The sequence below is a fragment of the Lepidochelys kempii genome, chromosome 13 (assembly GCF_965140285.1).
Source record: "Lepidochelys kempii isolate rLepKem1 chromosome 13, rLepKem1.hap1, whole genome shotgun sequence".
NCBI classification, from domain to species: domain Eukaryota; kingdom Metazoa; phylum Chordata; order Testudines; family Cheloniidae; genus Lepidochelys; species Lepidochelys kempii.
This window is the reverse complement of record NC_136392.1, coordinates 13,455,543-13,476,040: the sequence shown is the minus strand read 5'-3', so window position 1 is coordinate 13,476,040 and position 20,498 is coordinate 13,455,543. Positions and strand designations below refer to the sequence as shown.

Here is a 20,498-nt window from a genome sequence, read left to right as displayed (position 1 = left end):
ACTTGAAATGTTCCAAGTTCACTATCAAATCCAGTCTCCCTCCTTTTCTTCTAAGGATACCCCCCAGGCAGACAGGGTTGCTGGAACTAGGGGTGTTGGGGGTCGCGGTAGCACTCCCTTGCTTGAAGCAGTTTCCACCATGTACAGGGTTTACAGTTTTGTTCAATGGCTTTTGGCACCTCCACTATAAAAATTGTTCCAATGCCACTGCAGGCAGTTTTCAAAAGAAGATCTATACTATTGCCATATATATGGAAAAATGTATAAAATGATCTGGAAAGCACTATGAGAAGAATACATGTTCTTTGTTTTGCCCAAATCATATAAAATCAAAAAAGTGCTCTCTAGCCACCATATAATGGGGAAGACAGTTATGCAAGCATGGGCAGCCCTCATGAAACACTATCCCTACAGAGGCCCTATTTCATGCTGAAGGAAGTTTGGCTGACCTGGAGTCATTTTCTAAAGACAGATTCCACTACATTGTGGAGATAAAGGAAGAAGGAGGCACGCCTCAGGGCCCTATTTCACCCCGGGGTGTTCGCTACTTCCCACCACCCAACACAGATGTAATGAGGTTAAGTGGTGTCCGTATAAAATAAGTAAGAACTATTAAATATTCCTCAAGAAAGGCTTTTAATGATTTTCGACTATTATAACAGCATAAACAAAACAAGAAAAGGAAAACCAAAGACTAGCACTGAATAAGAATTAATACAAAAGGCAGATTATATTGAACACAAGTGCAAGTACATGTAATATTGTGGACCATTTGCGGGTTTCTGACTCTACATATGCTGGTCCTGGCAGGTCATAATAAAAGCCCCAAAGACAAGCATAAGTAAAGCTATTATTCACCAGCTCTATATTCCTGGTTAAAACTATTTCAAAGGCAACATAAAGCTGATGAACGACAGCACTACATGCAGCCGCTCAGACTACTTAAAAGACAAGCACAAATACATGCAAAGCTATTATGCATCAGCCACTTACTATTGATTTTATGCTACAGTATCGATACAACTATGATCAATTTGGCTTGAGCGACCAGACTTCTTTACTCCATAGACTTACCTTGCATCCATCTGAAAATACGTTACCCTTCAGTCGGCTGCTTTCCGCACTGGCCAGGTACAGACAGTCTAGAAGTGCACGTCCCTTCGGTTCAGGGGGTGTGGGTCAGGTTTACCGAAAACACACAGGCAGTCCCGTGCCTTTGTTCTTTTTATCTGGTCTGACGGCCGTGTTTTAGAACAGACCAACCAATCAGGGTGGGCCACCTTGTTTGTGTGGTTGCCCTAGTTGCATAATTGATGCGTATTTAATTTTTATGTCAATTGTTATTTGTTTGCATAATTGAGGCCTATTTATTTTCTGTGGCCAATTAGATCTTGAATGTGGGTAATTTGGGGTTGATAAGTACATAGGAGTCAGCATAAATTGTTATCTGGTTGCAGCATGTACTGACCACAAGCTTAAGCTTTGTTTTTGCAAGGCTTACATTTTGAAGTGTATGTATGTTTGAGGCCTAACATTTGCAATACTTCTATTTCGTTCAAGCTTGACAAGACAATTGCTCAATTTATTCACATACATCATGAGCTATAAAGTCTCTACTCCACAAGAAGGTAATATTTCCTACAACGGAATGTTCATCTGCTCAATTCAGGGCTCAGTTATTAAACCTGTAGGCTATCATATTTTAGTTCACAGTCAGGAATGAATATAATACCTTTCCGTGAATTAGGAAGCAGCTCCTCAGCTAACGTAAATTATCACCACTCCATTGAAATCAACGAAGATATGACAATATACATCAACTGAGGATCTGCCTCTAGGTTTCAGTGTCTTGTGTCCATGATTCCCCTCAGCTTAATAAGGTTAGAATTTGACTTGAAGACTATGGAGAGAGTCCTTGGATGAGTGGAACTCTAGATTTTGTTTCTTTTAGGCAAAAAAATTAGGAGGGAGAAAGGAGGTGGGTCAAGATGGAAGTGGCATGAAAATTTCTGAAATTTCACTGTTTGCCAGTCTTCTTGAATGTTAGAAAAAGCAGCAGAGATGCTCATCTAGCCACCTTCTTTATATCCAAGAGTTAGCCACCATCTCTTGGAAGTCAGAATGCAATATTGAGGCCACTAAAAGCAGGTCAAACAATTTGTGTTATTGGATTACAAGTCACTGTGAAATGGAAAAAAAAATCTTAAACAACAGGGTAATTTATGCAGTAATTGCTACATAATGAGCGAGTTCAACAGCAGATAATTACATGGAAAGTACTTAAATGATAACTATGTACTTTAAAAATTGTTGCAAAATTGGGTTCATAATTAAATTATAATTATAGCAAACTCTAGACATTGATCATTCACAGAGAAATGTGTATGTTTTATTTTCAGTGTTTTGCAGCTTCTTCTTTCTGTGTGATTCATCTTCTTTTTCATACTCACTGTGTTCCTTCTTCTGTTGCATGAAGGATGTTAACCTTTTACATTAGATTGCATATTACTAATTATAGAAAATATTTTCAATGAATTATTAAAGTTCATGTTGAAATAAGGTTCATGAACATGCAAATTCTTAACCATGTATATTTTGTGGGCATTGGGGGAAAATCTGCTCATTTAAAGTATGCGAAACAGCAATAATAAGCTATGATTGGGAAAACTTGGGACCAGCTCCTCAGCTGATGTAAATTGGCATAGGTCTGTTGGTGTGACACTGATTTTTACACCAGCTGAGGATCTGGTCCTTTAAGTCTAAGAACAATACGTCCAATTGATCATTATGTAGCACTTTCAATTATATAAGTTTTCTACATGGGGTAAAAGGGTAAATGATAGTACAGTAGAACCCCTATTTGATGAACTAACTGGGAACTGAAAAGATAAAATAAAAATTCATACAATTGAACATCTCAATTACAGTAGGTACAGTTCATAGGTTAATTAATTAATCATTCAGTGATGATATAATGTATACAATGTGCCCGATTTTTCTTTGCTGCCAAATCTCAGTGTTTTTAAACCTGTATAAGCAGTTCAACGTTCGCTGAAGGCCTGAAGTCACATTTGGTGTCAGCAAGATGATTTCAGCAGTTGAAAAGAGATTAATCTTTATAGATAAATCTTTGTTAAAAAAAAGGGGGTTCTACTATTCTTTACACGTCAGTTGTATCTTTATATGAAATAAGGTTCTTTAAGGCTGCACTGGAGTGGCATCAAGCCTAGCTGCCTCAGGAGAAGATCAAGGAGAGATTGTGCCTCAAGGAGAAAGATAGGATGCAGTGTTCACTATCCACTGTGGAAGTGTATTCCTCCATAGGCACAGAGAGGGAGCAGTTCTGGGCTCCATCAGGCACAAGGAGTGTAATTGTGGCTGACCCTTGCCTGGGGTGAGCAACAGAGGACTCTTCTTGTGTTCTCCAAAACTCCTGCAAAAGAACCATTCATGATCTGGTGCTAATTAAGCTACTCAGCTCTACTTGTAAATAAACATATTTTCAAATGAGCCTGTCCACTAATTTTCGAGTGCCTGAACTAAGATGTCTGATTTTCAGAGTTGCTGACCATCTGCAGTGCCTTCAGTTGGATCTGTGAGTGCTCAACAATCCTATCGTACCCTAGATTTCTCAGATTTGGCCACCCAAAAGTCAAGGCACCAAAAGTGAGTGGACCCCTTTTGAAAATGTTGGCCTCATCATTTTACAGGTAAGTAAAATAAGGAATACTTGGGTAAAGTGACTGGCTCTAGGTCACACGGTAATTCAATGATAGAGCTTGGAATGGATCCCAGATGTTCTGGCCACTAGGCCGCATTTTGTTTCCCTCTGAAATTCCTCTTACAAGGAAATGTATGTTTTGGATATAGAAGAAGTATGGGGATTTTCCCATCTTGGATTAATTCACTGATGAAATAGTGAATAGACAAGAGTTATGGGATCTGCTGGCTACTCGTATGGCATTTATCCCTCTTTTGGCTGAGCCTGTTACTAATATTGTTAAATGGAAGCAACTGAGGAACAGCCACTATGTTTTAAATTGATACTTCTGTAAATGAAAAGAGGTTAATGCTCTCACTTAAGTGAGAGAGCTTGATCTTTGCAGGTTTGAAGGAGGAAACGCTTTTTAATTGCCAGTGCACAAGATCAAACTTGATTTCTTTGAGGTATGTTCTGCCATTAAGAGATCCTTTTAAGGAGCTAATAGTATGAACAGGATCTAGTATTTGGTCAGTTTCCGTGGATGGTGAGGAATTTTGAGGAATCTGTAGACATACCAGTAGCCAAGAAGAAATTAAAAGTCCATAAAGCAGAGTCAGAGCCAAATCCTCATCTGGTACAAATAAATGTAACGTTACTGGATTATATCAGTTAATACCAGCTGAGGATCTGGCCTTCAGAATTTACGCAACAAGGGATTAAGCACAATACACTACAAGACTCATAAGGTCTGATTTGTCTTTCACTTACAGCAATTTTATATAGGTGTGGCTCATTTGAGTTTAGTGAGGTTACTCTTGGCTTACATCAGTATAAATGAGAGAAGAGGAAAACAAACCCAAAGCAAAGATTTTTTTCAAGAAATGCCATATCTTAGTGAGTCACTCTCCATTACTTTAAATATATCTCTACACACAGATGTATGGTAACACTGCATTTCTCACAAAAATTAACTGCCCTTAACATCTCCAGCAAAACCTCAAGTAAATATGCAGTAAATACACATCTCCTGCTCAGTAACACATTCACAAATCCTCTCCCACTGACAAAGGGGGACATTTATCCAGGGTTGCGGAGAACCCCCAGGCATTTGCTTATGCTCTCCAGTGGCTAATGACAATATTCACTTCCCAATCACGGGGATTCCATCCCTTCCTCTTGAAATATGAACCCTGGACCAAACCTCCCTGTGACATTTCACCCTGTGTTCTTTATGAAAATATACTTATGATATGAATATGACATAACTGAGATGTACTTTATGCAAGATGGGTCTTGTAAGATATCATTGGAAAGGTTATAATTTACTGAATGTGATTATCCAATTTGTATGCCTGTATCGTTTCTGTATCTGAAGTTAGGAATATTGACTATGTATCTGTATTTCAACTATGCTACTTTGGGTGACACCCACTGCTCATACTTCAGGTACAACAATGGAAAAGCCAGACAGGGCTGATGGCCCATCTGTGAGGACAATGGACTTTGAAAAGCTTGGCCTTCTTGCTCCATACTGCCACTGACTCATGGACGCTGTGATACTACAGAGTCAGGTGATCTTGTCACCAGATACAAAACATTACTGGGACTTTTGTAACTTTCCACTGGAAGGGAAGGGGAGTCAAGTTTGGGAAACAAAGGATTTCCGCCATATGTAAATCCTATTTAAGGGTGGGGAGGAAGGCAAACAGGACTCCTCCTCTCCATGGCCTATCTGCCCAAGAAGAAAGACTGCAAAAGCCACCTGAAGGGCAGGCAAGAGGGAGTCCATACGGAGACAGGGGTCCAGTCTGAAAAGGAATATAACTGGAACTCTGAACCACAGAAACTTTCAACCTGCCTAAAATGACATTTAGGGTGAGAATTTATATTTTGTAACCTGTTTCTTAAGTATATTGAGCTTAGCTTGCTTATTTTGCTTTATTTGGTCAGTAATCTGCTTTGTTCGGTCTGTTATCTCTTATATTCACCTAAAATCCACCTTTAGTAGTCAATAAACTTATTTTTTGTAATAAAACCCAGTTAATGCAACTTCTAACTTGGGGGGCAAGAAGTGTGCACATCTCTCTTCACATCTCTCTTCTACAGATTTTTCTGTACAGCACAAGACAATATTATTTTGGGTTATCTCACCCAAAGGGGTGTGCACGTGAGTCCTCACACAGAGCTGACTTCAGGCTGTTCCTGCAGTGGGGTGTGGCCTTACCTGTGTGTGTGTGCTGCAAGAGGCCAGAGAGTCTAATTCAGCAAAGCAGGGAGAGGGAGCCCAGGTTGATTAAGCAGGGGAGGCTCAGTGAAATCCAGTACATCAGTTGGCATCCCAGAAGAGGGGTCCAACTCATCATACTCCCAACTCCCACTGAGGACAAGGACATTGATCCGCCTCCAACTAATTGGTCCTCAATCACAAGCACATCCATGCCTTACTACATGACATTTAATTCTACCCACAAATAGAACTAAATGTGGAATAGAGAACTTAATTGAGACTCCTCCCCATATATAACCAAAAGCAGTTCAATAGGCAAGCCCAAGTCCTAGGGCTATCCCTACATTTACCCTGAATGCTTTTGTTTCCTTATGGAGAAAGTTTTGTGGATGTGTAAATGAGTGGGGAATTTAGTACAGTCTTTTACAGTATTTTTAAATATGTTGTCATGCTGGTGACACACCAGACAAATCTGCCAACCAAAGAGATAAAGAGCCTGTTTAGTTAAAGGCATTTTTTCTTACATTTTCACATTCATATCCATTCCTGCATTTATATGTAGTTACGATGATTCTGTACACAACCATTCGGTCTGCAAAAGTGTGGCAATTGCATGCAGAAAATTCGGTGCTTATTTTAACACACAAGCATTCATATAAATCTCAGGTCTCTGTCAATTTGTAGCTGGCTAATATGCCATCGTGTCTGCTTTAAAGGGTATACAAGAGCAAGACTTGTGCTAAACTCAAAACATCTCTCTCAAATTACATTCCTTCTATAGTCCTCACCACTTTTACTTAGGGTGAGCCCCAACCCTAGAGCTATACTCAACATAAATCAAATCCATCACATTAATGTCAATGGGAGTTATTTATGCCCATAGAGAGGAGGATACCCCTTCAGAGGTCTTCTCATGCACAGAGAGATCTTAAATTATTATTTTTAATGCTTTGATTGAATGACACATTTCATTTGTGTCATCAGAGCCCTTTCCTCTTGCCTCTTCTTTCAAACTGTACAACTCTGTCAATACTTGCTTTAGGAAGAGTCACGTGGAAAGCAGTGTGGCTTTGGGAATATAAGTGGGTTTTCTGACCAAGTACAATGCTTTAGCAATGCCACAAGGGACAACAGCTTCTTGCTGTGAAAATAACACAACACAAAACCTTCTCCTATTACAAGTATTATTTTGGCGTGGGCCTTAATTTTGCTACTAGCCAGAGTTATAAGCAAAATGGCGACACTTCCATTCTTCACTGAGTTGATTCAGAAAAAGATTTGCTTTTTCATAAAAACAGTGGACAATATGGTCCCTTGGTTGGAGGAGCAGGAGAATGGCAGTCAGGCTCTGACAATGACTTGCTGCGTGACATTGGATAACTCATTCAATCTGTGTCTGTCTTCTCATTTGAAGAAAGGGGATGAGCCCACCTATAGATGTTGAGGCCCTTTCTTGCTCATTCAGTGATACTGGTAGTTCTTGTGGCTCCTGACACAGTGTTCAGAGAATGCAAGGAGCTATGTTATGGGTACAGAAAGAATGAGTTCCTTATGCTCTTTCCAACCTGCCTACTATGTGTCTATCCAAGTCCATAATTTAACTTTAAACAGATATTTGTACAGATTACTACAGGCCTAATCCTTTCCTGCATTGTATGGGATTATTGAAGGGAAAGAGGTTTGCTTTGAGTCATCCTGTCCCAAACCAATGAAATAGCTCTAAGGGCCAGATTTACACATTAGAATTACTGAAAATACAGATAGGTGCCTAACAGGATTTAAGTGCCTTTGCAGGTTAGCACCTAACTCCCATTAATATCACGCTCACTCAATGCTAGCACTGTTCCAGTTCAAACTCTCTTCCTCATGCCGCTTCACACATTTGACCTACTACATGGATAGGGTGACCAGATAGAAAGTGTGAAAAATCTGGACAGCGGTTGGGGGGGTAATAGGTGCCTGTATAAGAAAAAGCCCCCAAAATCGGGACTGTCCCTCTACAATCGTGACATCTGGTCACCCTATACATGGAATATTGCTCCAAACTAAATCGCTAAAAACATAATTAATATTTGCCTTCCCCATCACATGTACATGGTATCTTTATAGCAATGATGCTCAGTGAGCCAAGAGTACAGTCTGCACTTTCTTCTACTTTGCAAAATCTAGACAGTCCCAGTTCCTTTCTGCAAATGCCAACTAGCTGTTGGCATCCAGGTTCCTCTATCCAGCCTTGAAAGCTAATCATATTAGCTGCCACTCTGTGAAAATCCTAGTGACAGTACTAGTTTCATTGTCTCAGATAAGAAAAATGTGACCCTGATGGATATTGTCCACTTCCTCTATACGAACAGGGTAGGGTAGCTCTGCTATTGAGACCAATATAAACAGCTTTTGCTTCACAATCTCTCATGAAAGAGAATTGGCATAATGAAATAAATCAGTACGGCAGCAGAGCAGCCTTCTGTTAAACCTTTTATTTGCATCATTGTGATATGAATCTCTATCTCTTTGCTCTGATAAATATTTCACTTTCTCCCACCCTCCTGCTCTAGTTTCCGTTAGCACTATCCCAAATCCCTCACACTGTATTACAGACTTGTTTTATTTATAATTAAGCAGTGTTGCAGACATATATAATGTTGCATTTGATAAATACTCTCAACTCCCTCAGTAAGTTGGGGATTCTAAACAGAGTGCATTAAGGCTAATTACCTAGTAATTTACATCACAAAATGCATCCTCAGACACTTTGATTTTCACTAATTGTGGCATTGAACAAAGTAAACAAGAGTTTGCTCAAATTCCAGTAGTGTGACTGTGTTGAAAGGAAGCTTTATAGAAATTTGTGGTGTCCTTTCTTTGTCCTTGAGTGCAGTTGCACATGAACAGCCTTCTGTAGGGCATGAGCTAGAGTACTGGAATCTCACCATATTGGTTTTATAATGATTTTATTTTCTTAATACAATTCAGATGTCAAATATAGACCAACTAAATGCTATTGCATTTTAGTATATCAAAAATGTCATGCTACAAAAGCAATACTAATAAGGTTTGATGATAATTCCCAGGGTCTCAGATCTAAGTGGAAGGACATACAACAAAGGAGTTGAATGGAAAGAATGCTGAACGGCAGGCTCATGCTTACTGTTCTGTTAATCTGAGACTTCACAACAGACCATGAGCCAGATCTCCAGCTAGAGTAAATCATTGTAGCTCCATTGACTTCAGCAAAATGTTCAACACACTAAATGTTACAAGAGAAATGCTTAATGCTGGTAATATATCTGTGTCACTCAACCTGTAATTCCACTCGTCATAGTTTGTTTTATATAACTAAATAATTATTTCTGTCAGAGAGAGGCTGAGGGGCCCAAATCTGCAGCCTTTGCTCCCATGAGTCTCACTGAAGGCAAAGTAATTTACTCACAGGACCAAAGGATTCAGGTCAAGCCTTAAGGATTCAGTGCACTAGCAATCACATTGGTCTGAATTTTCCAAGGAAAGCAAAATGGGTGTGGGTTTTGCACCTGCAAAAGCATTAATTTGTATGCCCAAACATGCATTTGCACATGCACCCTGGATAACTGCACACTTAACCACTCTTTTTTTTTTTTAACATATCTGTCTTGCATGGACAAATGCCTGTTTGTTGGCACAACAGGAAGGTATGTGACTACAAAGGTGCATAGAATCATAGAATCATAGAATATCAGGGTTGGAAGGGACCCCAGAAGGTCATCTAGTCCAACCCCCTGCTCAAAGCAGGACCAATTCCCAGTTAAATCATCCCAGCCAGGGCTTTGTCAAGCCTGACCTTAAAAACCTCTAAGGAAGGAGATTCTACCACCTCCCTAGGTAACGCATTCCAGTGTTTCACCACCCTCTTAGTGAAAAAGTTTTTCCTAATATCCAATCTAAACCTTCCCCACTGCAACTTGAGACCATTACTCCTCGTTCTGTCATCTGCTACCATTGAGAACAGTCTAGAGCCATCCTCTTTGGAACCCCCTTTCAGGTAGTTGAAAGCAGCTATCAAATCCCCCCTCATTCTTCTCTTCTGCAGGCTAAACAAGCCCAGCTCCCTCAGCCTCTCCTCATAACTCATGTGTTCCAGTCCCCTAATCATTTTTGTTGCCCTTCGCTGGACTCTCTCCAATTTATCCACATCCTTCTTGAAGTGTGGGGCCCAAAACTGGACACAGTACTCCAGATGAGGCCTCACCAATGTCGAATAGAGGGGAACGATCACATCCCTCGATCTGCTCGCTATGCCCCTACTTATACATCCCAAAATGCCATTGGCCTTCTTGGCAACAAGGGCACACTGCTGACTCATATCCAGCTTCTCGTCCACTGTCACCCCTAGGTCCTTTTCCGCAGAACTGCTGCCTAGCCATTTGGTCCCTAGTCTGTAGCTGTGCATTGGGTTCTTCCGTCCTAAGTGCAGGACCCTGCACTTATCCTTATTGAACCTCATCAGATTTCTTTTGGCCCAATCCTCCAATTTGTCTAGGTCTTTCTGTATCCTATCCCTACCCTCCAGCGTATCTACCACTCCTCCCAGTTTAGTATCATCCGCAAATTTGCTGAGAGTGCAATCCACACCCTCCTCCAGATCATTTATGAAGATATTGAACAAAACCGGCCCCAGGACCGACCCTTGGGGTACTCCACTTGATACCGGCTGCCAACTAGATATGGAGCCATTGATCACTACCCGTTGAGCCCGACAATCTAGCCAGCTTTCTACCCACCTTGTAGTGCATTCATCCAGCCCATACTTCCTTAACTTGCTGACAAGAATACTGTGGGAGACCGTGTCAAAAGCTTTGCTAAAGTCAAGAAACATCTACTGCTTTTTTCCTCTAACATCCCATCCCTTAATGTAGCTGAGTCATAAGTCTAGTAATCAGTCACTGGGAGATATGCTAGTGACTTCAGTGGGGCCAGGATTTCATTTTTAGCTTCTAATTCCAGCTCTGACACTGTCTTCTTGTGCGATCTTGGTGAAGGCATCTATCTTCTCCTTACCTCAGATTTCATATCGGTTAAAATGGGGCTGATTCTTACATTACTGACATATCGGGAAAATTGTGAGGATTAAGCAAGCAATTGTTGTGAACTGCTTTGATGGACGGTGATTAAAAAAGGGTCATGTTATTAGGCTGAGATTTCTCAGTGCCTACGGGATTTGGATAACTGATTCTCTTTTAAACGGTATAGAGTATTTAAAAGACATAAAAATTATAACTCATTTGCAACTGGAACTAAGAGCAGAATTAAGAAAAACCTTAAATCCTGTCTACAGTTTTGTTTCTGTGTGGAAAAAAAGCACATATTACAGTTTTTTCAATATCCACATAAGAACAAAGGAGTTTTTGCCAGGAAATTATATATTGTTTGTTTTGAGAAGCAATTAGGAAAATTTTTGTATGGGTAATAGAGGAAATGGATCTGAAAATCCAAAATGTCAGCTCTTTGTTTCTTTGGATGTCAAACTCAGAATGCACTATAATCATTAATTGTGAAAACCATTAGATTACTGTACAGCTTTAAAAAAACCACCAAGTAAAATGGAATAGAAGATGAGAGAAGAGAAAAAGGTGAAAGTATTAGAATATACGCCATTAGACATGGAGAACACCACAGCTGTTCACTCTACTACAGAAAGGGTATTTTTCCACTGGCCAAGGTTTATCCTAATGGCAACGAGATGATTCCAGGTAGGCTTCTCTGGAATACTATCATAGGAGCCCAGCCAAAAACAAGCCCCATGGGCACAGAAGCAACTCACCAGCCAGTACCCTCTTGTGACTGTGTGTGGGGTTCCTGGGCCTTCCCCTTGGTCATTGCCTCCTGTTGGTCACTCCATCTGAGTCTTCTATGGCCAAGCCTTCCAGCCAGGAGCCTTAAAAGTTCCAGTCCCCTTCCAGAGTACAGGAGTCCCCAATTCTCTTCCTGGAGCAGGGTGTACCTTAACCAGCTAGAGGGCCTTAGCCAGCTTCTCCCTCAGCAGGCCTCTTTTCCCCCAGCTACTCTTAGGGTCAGAGGATTAGGCAACCTTCTCCTGCTGGTATCTGTCCCACTAGTAGAAAGGAGGCAGCATTTATACTGGTCCCTTGTCCTAGTTCATCCCCAATTGGTTGGGTGAGAGGGTAGCCTTGCCCCACCCTCTCTGCAAGGCTCTAGGCCCTGGGCACAACTGCTAAGCCCTTAAGGGGCAGAGTACCCCATCACAAAGACAGTTAATAGATAAAGGAATAATATTATTAATATTCATCACTGCATTTATATTGCATACTTTCATCCATGGATCACAAGGTGCTTTACAAAGGAAATAAGTATTGTTTCTATTGCTATACAGTATATTTCTCAGCTGGAGTTCTTGAAAGAGAAATGAAGGGCCAGCTCTTTAAAGGTAAGAGATGCATATATGTGCTGGTGGGATTTTCAAAAGGGCCCAGGCACTTTTGAAAATCCCACTGTCTCTCAACATCTTTAGGCAACTAAATACCTTTAAATATCTAGCCCAAAGTGACTCATTGAAAGCCACAAGACAGTGAAGGTCACAAGAGAGTGTAAAGTAGGTCTCCAGACTATGGCTGGGCAAAGTTTTTTCAACCAAAATTTTTTTTGGAAAAAAAGCAGATTATTTTTCAAAAGGAAAAAAAAACTTTTTAAAAATTCTGAAAAAATCAAAACATTTTGCAAACAAAACATTTCAATTTTTCCATTCAAAATTGTACTTAATTTTGAAATTTCTTTTAATAATAATATTTTTTTAAATAAAAAATCTTAAAAAGTGCTTGAAATCACAATGAAATGTTTTGTATTGGGTTTAAGGAAATGTTTCCTTTAACTCAAAATTTTTTTTTTCAACTTTTTGATTTCCTGAAAATTTTGAAAAATATTTTCAGGATGACACAACATGAAATTTTGATTAATTTTTTTTTCATTACCAGTGAACCAAAAAAGCTGTTCACTCAGGTCTGTTCCTGATTCCCATACCCTCTTTCCTATATGGTTGCCATTTAAACAGGGGGAATCTCAGTATATATTAACTGTTTTACATGTAAATTAAATTACCTTATTTCAAAGACAGAGATTGCATTCAGGCCTTGACATAAAGCCTCAACACTTTTCTGTGAGTTACAAATGGAAAAATATTAATCTTTCCTCATTGGATAAGTGGGGATTTTAAGTTTACCCTCTAGATATGCACTATCAAATGCATGCTAGAGATATAGAGAATACATTACATTAAAGGAAAACTCTTTGTACCGAGGAAGCAGCTATAATCTAAAAACTAGGAAATTTAGTTGTACTGAATATGGAATTGTTTTACTATAAAGTTAATAAATAGATTAATGTATAAATTACCAAGGATGATAGTTGAAGCAAAGATTATGAGTTAAATAGATATACTTGTTTAGAGAGAGGGAGTGAAATTGATATGCTGAATAAACATGGAAAGATGAAATTAAAATCATCCTCAAACCATGCAGGCTTTTCTCTAACTATTTATGTATGCCCGTTCTTTTCTTATTCCCATATCATTAGCATTGAAAAAGAGAGATCTTTGTAGAAGAATTTATTTCCACCTCTATGAAGACCATTTGTTCACTTCTTTATTTAAAAATACTGGACCAGATTCTCAGCAAGTATACATTGATTAACTGTCCCATTAAGCCAATATTCAAGGAAGTAGCAATTCACAGGTTCTGTTCTGCCCAGTATCATTTTTTGGAATACTACTGTTCATGACAGACTTCCTGTTGCTTCTTTACTTAACTTCTCTACTGAACTGCACAGTAAATAATTCATCTATATCTATATGTAGATACAAATTACATGTTTCCCAACATTAAACACAGACACAATACATAGGAGTGATGTAGATTATTTACAGATTCCTGTGAACATACTACATTAGTCTTTGGAATAACTGTGGGAAATCTATATTGGAAACAATGGTAACCCACTGACCATGCACTACTTACTATTTGTGCCACGCTATCTCCAACAGAAATATTCAATAATTCATGTCACCATGGTAAATATTTATAGCTTATCCTTCAGAAAGTTGATATTCTGGCTTCATCATTTGATTACTATTATTTTTGATTTAGATCTTCTCTGGCATTTTCCAAAATGGTTTTTCTTTAGTAAATTCATTGCTTTATATTCCCTCTATGTATATTCTTAATGCTCCTTGGATGAAAATCATCCCTGCACAGATTGCTGCATCTGCCTTGTACTAGTACTTAAATTCCTTTTAATCCTTCCCTCTGTACAGGGATGAATTTCATGCAGTTACCAGATGTTTTATAGCTAACTTTTTGTGACATTGACTATAATAACAGTCTGACAATCCATTAAAATACAAGAAGGGAAAAGTAGCTTATTATTCTCTAGGGTTAGACAAAACAATTCACACATTTTTGACAAATCTACAGATTTGAAATCACTTATTTGAGGTGTAAATTGAAAGTGAACGCTTTGATTGCACTGAAGAATTCCTCTCCAGCTTCCCAGAGTTCTTTGACAATGGTATACAGGACATAGGTGGTGAAAGATCTACCCTGCACCAGGTGTGTCACCCTGTGTCTAAACAAAGGATAAAAAGACCAAGCACAGGCACCTGCTTGTAAAATGATGCTACAACCAGAGATGATTGACCACTGTGTTTTCTTTTTCCCATGAGAAAATTTTTTCATTCCACGTTCATTTTGAAATTTTCCATGAAAAAAATTGAATGAAAATTTTTCACTTTCACAGCAAATTTAAAAAAAAAATGAAACAGTAATTTTAGTTTCATTTTTGTTTGTTTCAACTTTAATAAAAAATTTGGTTTCATTACAATTTATGAAATCTAAAAAAGTTAGTTTTGCCTTCAAGTTCTGGAGGTGAAGCATAAACAAGTAAAATAAAATGGTAAAACCACACTTTTTCAGACTTTTTTACCACTTGAAAAAGTTGTGGGGAAAGAAAAAATCTTCATATACATTCCAGTTTAAAAAAAAAGGGCGGGGGGGAGAATCATCAAGAAAGTGTTTTTCCCATACTTTATCAGACTTTTTCCCCAAACTTTTTCCAAAGTGTTGAGAAGAGAAAGTGGGTTTTTTTCACATTTCTCAACTTTCCCAGCCCACCTTCTTCCAGTGGAAAAAGGGAGGTAAAGTGAAGAAAGGAGAAAGTAAGAGGAAACAAACCCAGAACAAAAAATTGAAAACGAGATTTAGACAAAAAAGAAAATAGTGCAATTTGAAACTAAACAAAAAAAGTTTTCATTTCAAAATTTTCTGTTGAATAATTGAAAATTTTCATTTAAAATGACATTTTTTGTCAAACCCTCATTTTTCAGTAGAAAAAATTTCATTCAGCTGTAGTCACTAGTCACTTCCTCCTAGAAGCAAGGGTAGAAAATACGAGGAATTGTGTCCCTTTGAGGCATGAGATCTTCCTTGGACAACGGTGCTACATGCTAACCTTACAGCTCAGTCTCTCCCACAGTAAGTTCGTGGAAAAGCTGGTTATAGCATTCGTGAATGGGTGCCAGGCATTTCTGAGTTCTCATACCATCTCCGATATTGACTTTTTGTGGCTAAACTTACCACTTAACCTTTTGTATCTCATTTTTCTCCATCTTTAAAATGGGATAGTGCTTAAGTAGCTACTTCCTTCAGAAGAGTGTTGTGAATATGAATTAATCAAAGCATATACCGCATTTCACAGATAAAAGTCATAGATGTGCTAAGTAGCAGTATTAAGAGTTTGTTTTCCAGTACTGTGCACTAAGCAGTAGACCACACTCTTTCCACCACACACATGCATACACTCAACATGAACCTGATTCCATAACCCTACTCACACTGAGCAATACTTCCTTACCAACTAAACTCAATATGACTACTTACATAAATGTTACCCAAAGGTGTGAGCATAAGGTCCTAAATGTGTACATACAATATTGGACCTGGACAATTAATTAAAAGAAAGATCATTAGAGAAAGAATATGTATACATTTGGCATTGCAAACTGATTAACTCTTTCTTTTAACACATACTAGAGTTTTCATTATTAAAAGCAAAAAGACATTAATTTATGAAGAGACGCAAGGTGGGTGAGGTAATATCTTTCATCGGAACAAATTCTGTTCATGGAAAGGACAAGCTTTCGAGCTTCACAGAGTTCTTCAGGACTGGAGAAGAAAACTAGTGTGACCAAGCTACATAGAAGGTGGGACAGATTATTAAGCAGAAGGTGTTCACATATGTTGTCGGCAACTACTCGAAGTGAAATAAAACAGTATTGTTAAACCAAGGGTGACTTATTAAAGAAGAGACCTTAACGAACCAGGCAAAATCTTTTTCTCAAAGATGCCATTGTTGCAACTGGAAGTTGAACTGTGCAGTCTTTATATTCAAAGGGAAATCAGTGTAACTGATTAAACAAAATACAAGCTGCTCCCGAAGAACCTATTACTAAAGCTGGCTGTTGAAATAACACTGTTTTTAAATCAAACTGATAAAAATCAGTGAGAGTTTCGTATGGCTAAACATGATAACTAAAATGTACAATGGAAAACAGAATTATGCATTTTATGAAGAAAACATATGCCACTAGTCTGAAAGAGCTTCTTATGTTCCTGCTTCTTTCGCATGTAAACATCATCTCTGCAGTGAGCAATTTGCTGGGGGCCTTTATTTAACTGTAACATTTTAATAGATTTCTTTTTCTTTTTCAGGAAGATGTCTGCAGCAGTCAATCAAATTATCATCAAAGCCCTATGCACAATAAAAAATATCTGGCTTAGAATGGTTTTTGATGGCACAGCCCACATATTTAGTTTTGTACCTTTATAGTGCAGTCCTGAGCTTCCATCCCTTAATACTTCAACCTAACGCCTTGTATATTGGAAAAAATTTAGTAATGCCCTGAAAGAGCTAAAAGGCTATTTTTCCATTTTAGTAGCACCGTTCTAGCCTGGCACTGAATTTCAGTTTTAATAGTTTTATCAGTCTTACAAAGGCTGACATTAGATAATTAAATTGGCATCCAGATCACCAATGTAAATGTACAATAGAATACTTGAAGGCATGGAATGAAATAAATTATGCCCTAGCCTGATGTAAAACAATTTTTTTATGATAAGCAGAGTTTCTGCTGCATAGATTTGTTTCAGAAGATTGTCTTTTTAAGAATACCATCATTTAAAAAAAATCAAAGTAATTGTCAAAAATACTATTAATTTTACATTTTTTCCCCTCTGGTAGTCATGCTAAACAAGCTGTTTTTAACATTTTCACACCTGCTAATAAATTCTTTGGAATTTTCAAGCAGAATTAATTGTGGAAATTAAAGAAAGGATGTTTAAATTGAAAATATGGGTTTTGTCATTTGTTGTTATGGCTAAACTCTGTGTGGCTTATGTCATAATTAAACCCAGGGGTAACATTTTCAATACATTATTAAGATTTTCATTAAACCTCATGTAGGGAAATATGTACAACAAAAGCTAACACTTCAATAAACATTATGATGTAGTCCATGATTATGCTACAGTAAAACTCAGATGGCTATCTCATAAATATGTTTCCTTTATGTTTGCCAGAAGAGCTGATTAAATGAAATTTTAAATGAAATTGAATGCTCTACACTTTGTGAAAGAATAACAAAGATACCTGCATTTATTAGGCAGTCAAAGCATTTTTTTGCTCCTGATTTATAAAACAATTAAATGAAATTAGACAGTTGCAAGGCCAGAGTTTGTTCTGGCCTGATATACAACACTGTGCATGGGGGGCTGGGAAGATATTCTTGAAGTTGTCATAGGAGACTTTGCTTGTTAATGAATCACCCCAAAGAATCTCAAGAGTGAAATAGCATAACATGAGAGAGCTGTTACATTATATTGACCTCTCTCTGCTTCAACAGGTGTGAATGCTGCTGCTGCTTCTGCTCCGCCATATACAATAAGATGCATTTTACTAAGGTCTGGAAAAGCTGCTCACTGATAATAGAGGACTAGAGCCTGAAGTTCTTACTCAATTCTTTATTCAGTTTCTTACTCAGGCAAAACTCCCATTCACTTCAGCAACCACTGAGTCAAAATTAAGTAAGGACTTTGAGATTTGGTCCAGTATTTGGAGGAGTTCTTAAGTAAATAGTTAGACATCACCAGTCAGTGTTTTTTGATCTATGACTTGGAGATGTCTACTGATTTTGATTCCAATAAGCTTTTCAGCCACATTCTTTGGCTGGTCTTCTTAATAAAAAGTTCTGAGCTACTGATCCTGCATTTTTCTTCTTTCACGTTTAATTCATTATTTCTATTCCTTTAAGTCAGTGTTCACATAGTTTTTGTATTAGTATAACTGTGTCTGTTAAGGGTGTGTTATTTTTATTGTATAATTATAGCAGTACAACCCCTATTGAGGCCACAGTTATAGCATGATATAAAGGTGCCTTATGCTAGTTACATTTAGTACCCTTCCCAGATGGGAGAAGTTATACCACTCTAAAGCATTTTTATACCTGTATAACTGTAGCCACATCAGGAAGATTGTACAACTTGTACATGTAGATTAAAACGTAGCACTAGGGCTCCGTTGCTTAAAGTTAAGCCTATGCTTAAAGTGCTTTCCTGAATCAGGGTCTATTTTTTGGGCACTGGGGCCACTATCACAGGGAGCAAGGAAGGAGGGATGGCTAAATTTGACTGTTGCCTGGAGTGAGTCACCAATATCTTACTTCTTCTTGCCAGGACCCCACCTGACTTGCCCTCCCACGTGTCTTGCCTAATCCCTCTGTTAGTCCCAACCCATCCCTCAGGCTGAGAACCAGCAGGTGGGAGGCCTTTGTGTTTGTGGTTTATACGGTACAGTTTGATGTCTTATTCAGTTACCTGTTTGGGGGACTGACTGTATTTTCAGTAGCACACGGAGCATGGAGGAAAGTGGAAATTATAAATACAATTATTGGGACAACATCTCTAGATGTGGCGCACACACAACTTGGTTTGGCTTTTGATTTTGATATTTATCATTGCAGGAAACTCACTGAACAACACTCCATTCTCAAGAGCCATCAGACTATCTCAGCTTTATGTTCCTATTAGTTAGTACTGTGGATTTCCGATGCCCTGACCCCATCCTGGGTGCGAAGCGTGTGGTTTCTGATCCCTATTAGGCAATCACTGTGAGAATAATAGAGCTTTCTTTGCTGTCATCTCATACGGACCATAAGTGTTTTCCTCAACACCCACTGTAGAGCTGGCCTTTCACAAGCAAACAGGTTGCATAAGCCAAACTTTCTTCTCTGTGTCCTTGTTTGCAAAACCCATGCCCTTGATTTTCAGTGGCACTGCCAGGAGTGAACCACAGGTTCTACAGGGTGTCATAAATATAAAGGGAAGGGTAAACACCTTTAAATCCCTTCTGGCCAGAGGAAAAACCCTTTCATCTATAAAGGGTTAAGAAGCTAAGATAACCTCACTGGCACCTGACCAAAATGACCAATGAGGAGACAAGATACTTTCAAAGCTGGAGGGGGGAAACAAAGGGTTCTCTCTGTCTGTGTGATGCTTTTACCAGGACCAGAGCAGGAATGCAGGTCAGAACTCCTGTAAAGAGTCAGTAAGCAATCTAGTTAGATTCTGTTTTGTTTAAACGGCTGATAAAATGAGTTGTGCTGAATGGAATGTCTATTCCTGTTTTTGTGTCTTTTTTGTAGCTTAAGGTTTTGCCTAGAGGGATTCTCTATGTTTTGAATCTGACTACTCTGTAAGGTATTTACCATCCTGATTTTACAGAGGTTTTTCTCTTACTTTTTCTTCAATTAAAATTATCTTTTAAAAACCTGATTGCTTTTTCATTGTTCTTAAGATCCAAGTGTTTGAGTCTGTGTTCACCTATGCAAATTGGTGAGGATTTTTATCAAGCCTTCCCCAGGAAAGGGGGTGTAGTGCTTGGGGGGGATATTTTGAGGGGGAGACATTTCCAAGTGGGCACTTCCCCTGTTATTTTTGTTAGACACTTTGGTGGTGGCAGCATCAGGTCCAACATAAGGTCCAAGGACAAAAGGTAAAACAGTTTGTACCTTGGGGAAGTTTTAACCTAAGCTGGTAAAAATAAGCTTAGGGGGTCTTTCATGAAGCGCCCCACATCTGTACCCTAGAGTTCAAAGTGGGGAAGGAACCTTGACACAGGTCTTAGCCATGCAGAAAGGATATTTACCCAAATAGCAGAAATTGTATGAGAAAATATCCATATTTTAGAGGTGGACCAAGGAGGAAGGGTTCAGATCCAGATAAGGTATAGGCTAGATGTCAAGAATAAAACAGAGATAAAGTTCAAATATAGATCTGATTGCACCAAATTCTCACATCCTTGTGAAATTTCAGGTCCATATCATGAAAGATTTGGGGCCGAAATCTACTGAGAATAACTCATGAGATTTCAACCACATCAAAAGGAAATCCAAAATCCAAAAAATCAGCAATTTAGGACTTTACAAATCAGTCTCATTATCTGCAGATATAGCTTGTGTTTGTTTGAAAGTGG

General features: G+C 38.6%; 1 protein-coding gene across 5 annotated transcripts in view; it reads left to right on the top strand.

Annotated features, from left to right (window-relative positions):
* Positions 1 to 5,704, top strand: part of LOC144929243 (uncharacterized) — a 29,213-nt gene extending 23,509 nt beyond the window's left edge. For 4 of the 5 annotated variants that reach the window (XM_078848350.1, XM_078848351.1, XM_078848349.1 and 1 more), the window contains exons 3-6: positions 1,013 to 1,131; positions 1,561 to 1,628; positions 3,560 to 3,710; positions 5,150 to 5,704. In XM_078848350.1, the coding sequence (XP_078704476.1) occupies positions 1,013 to 1,131; positions 1,561 to 1,628; positions 3,560 to 3,710; positions 5,150 to 5,180 (369 nt within the window). In that variant the 3' untranslated portion in view covers positions 5,181 to 5,704. The remainder of the gene's footprint in view (positions 1 to 1,012; positions 1,132 to 1,560; positions 1,629 to 3,559; positions 3,711 to 5,149) is intronic. The other variant, XR_013634527.1, reaches the window with a different exon arrangement.
* The last annotated feature ends 14,794 nt before the right edge of the window (positions 5,705 to 20,498 follow it).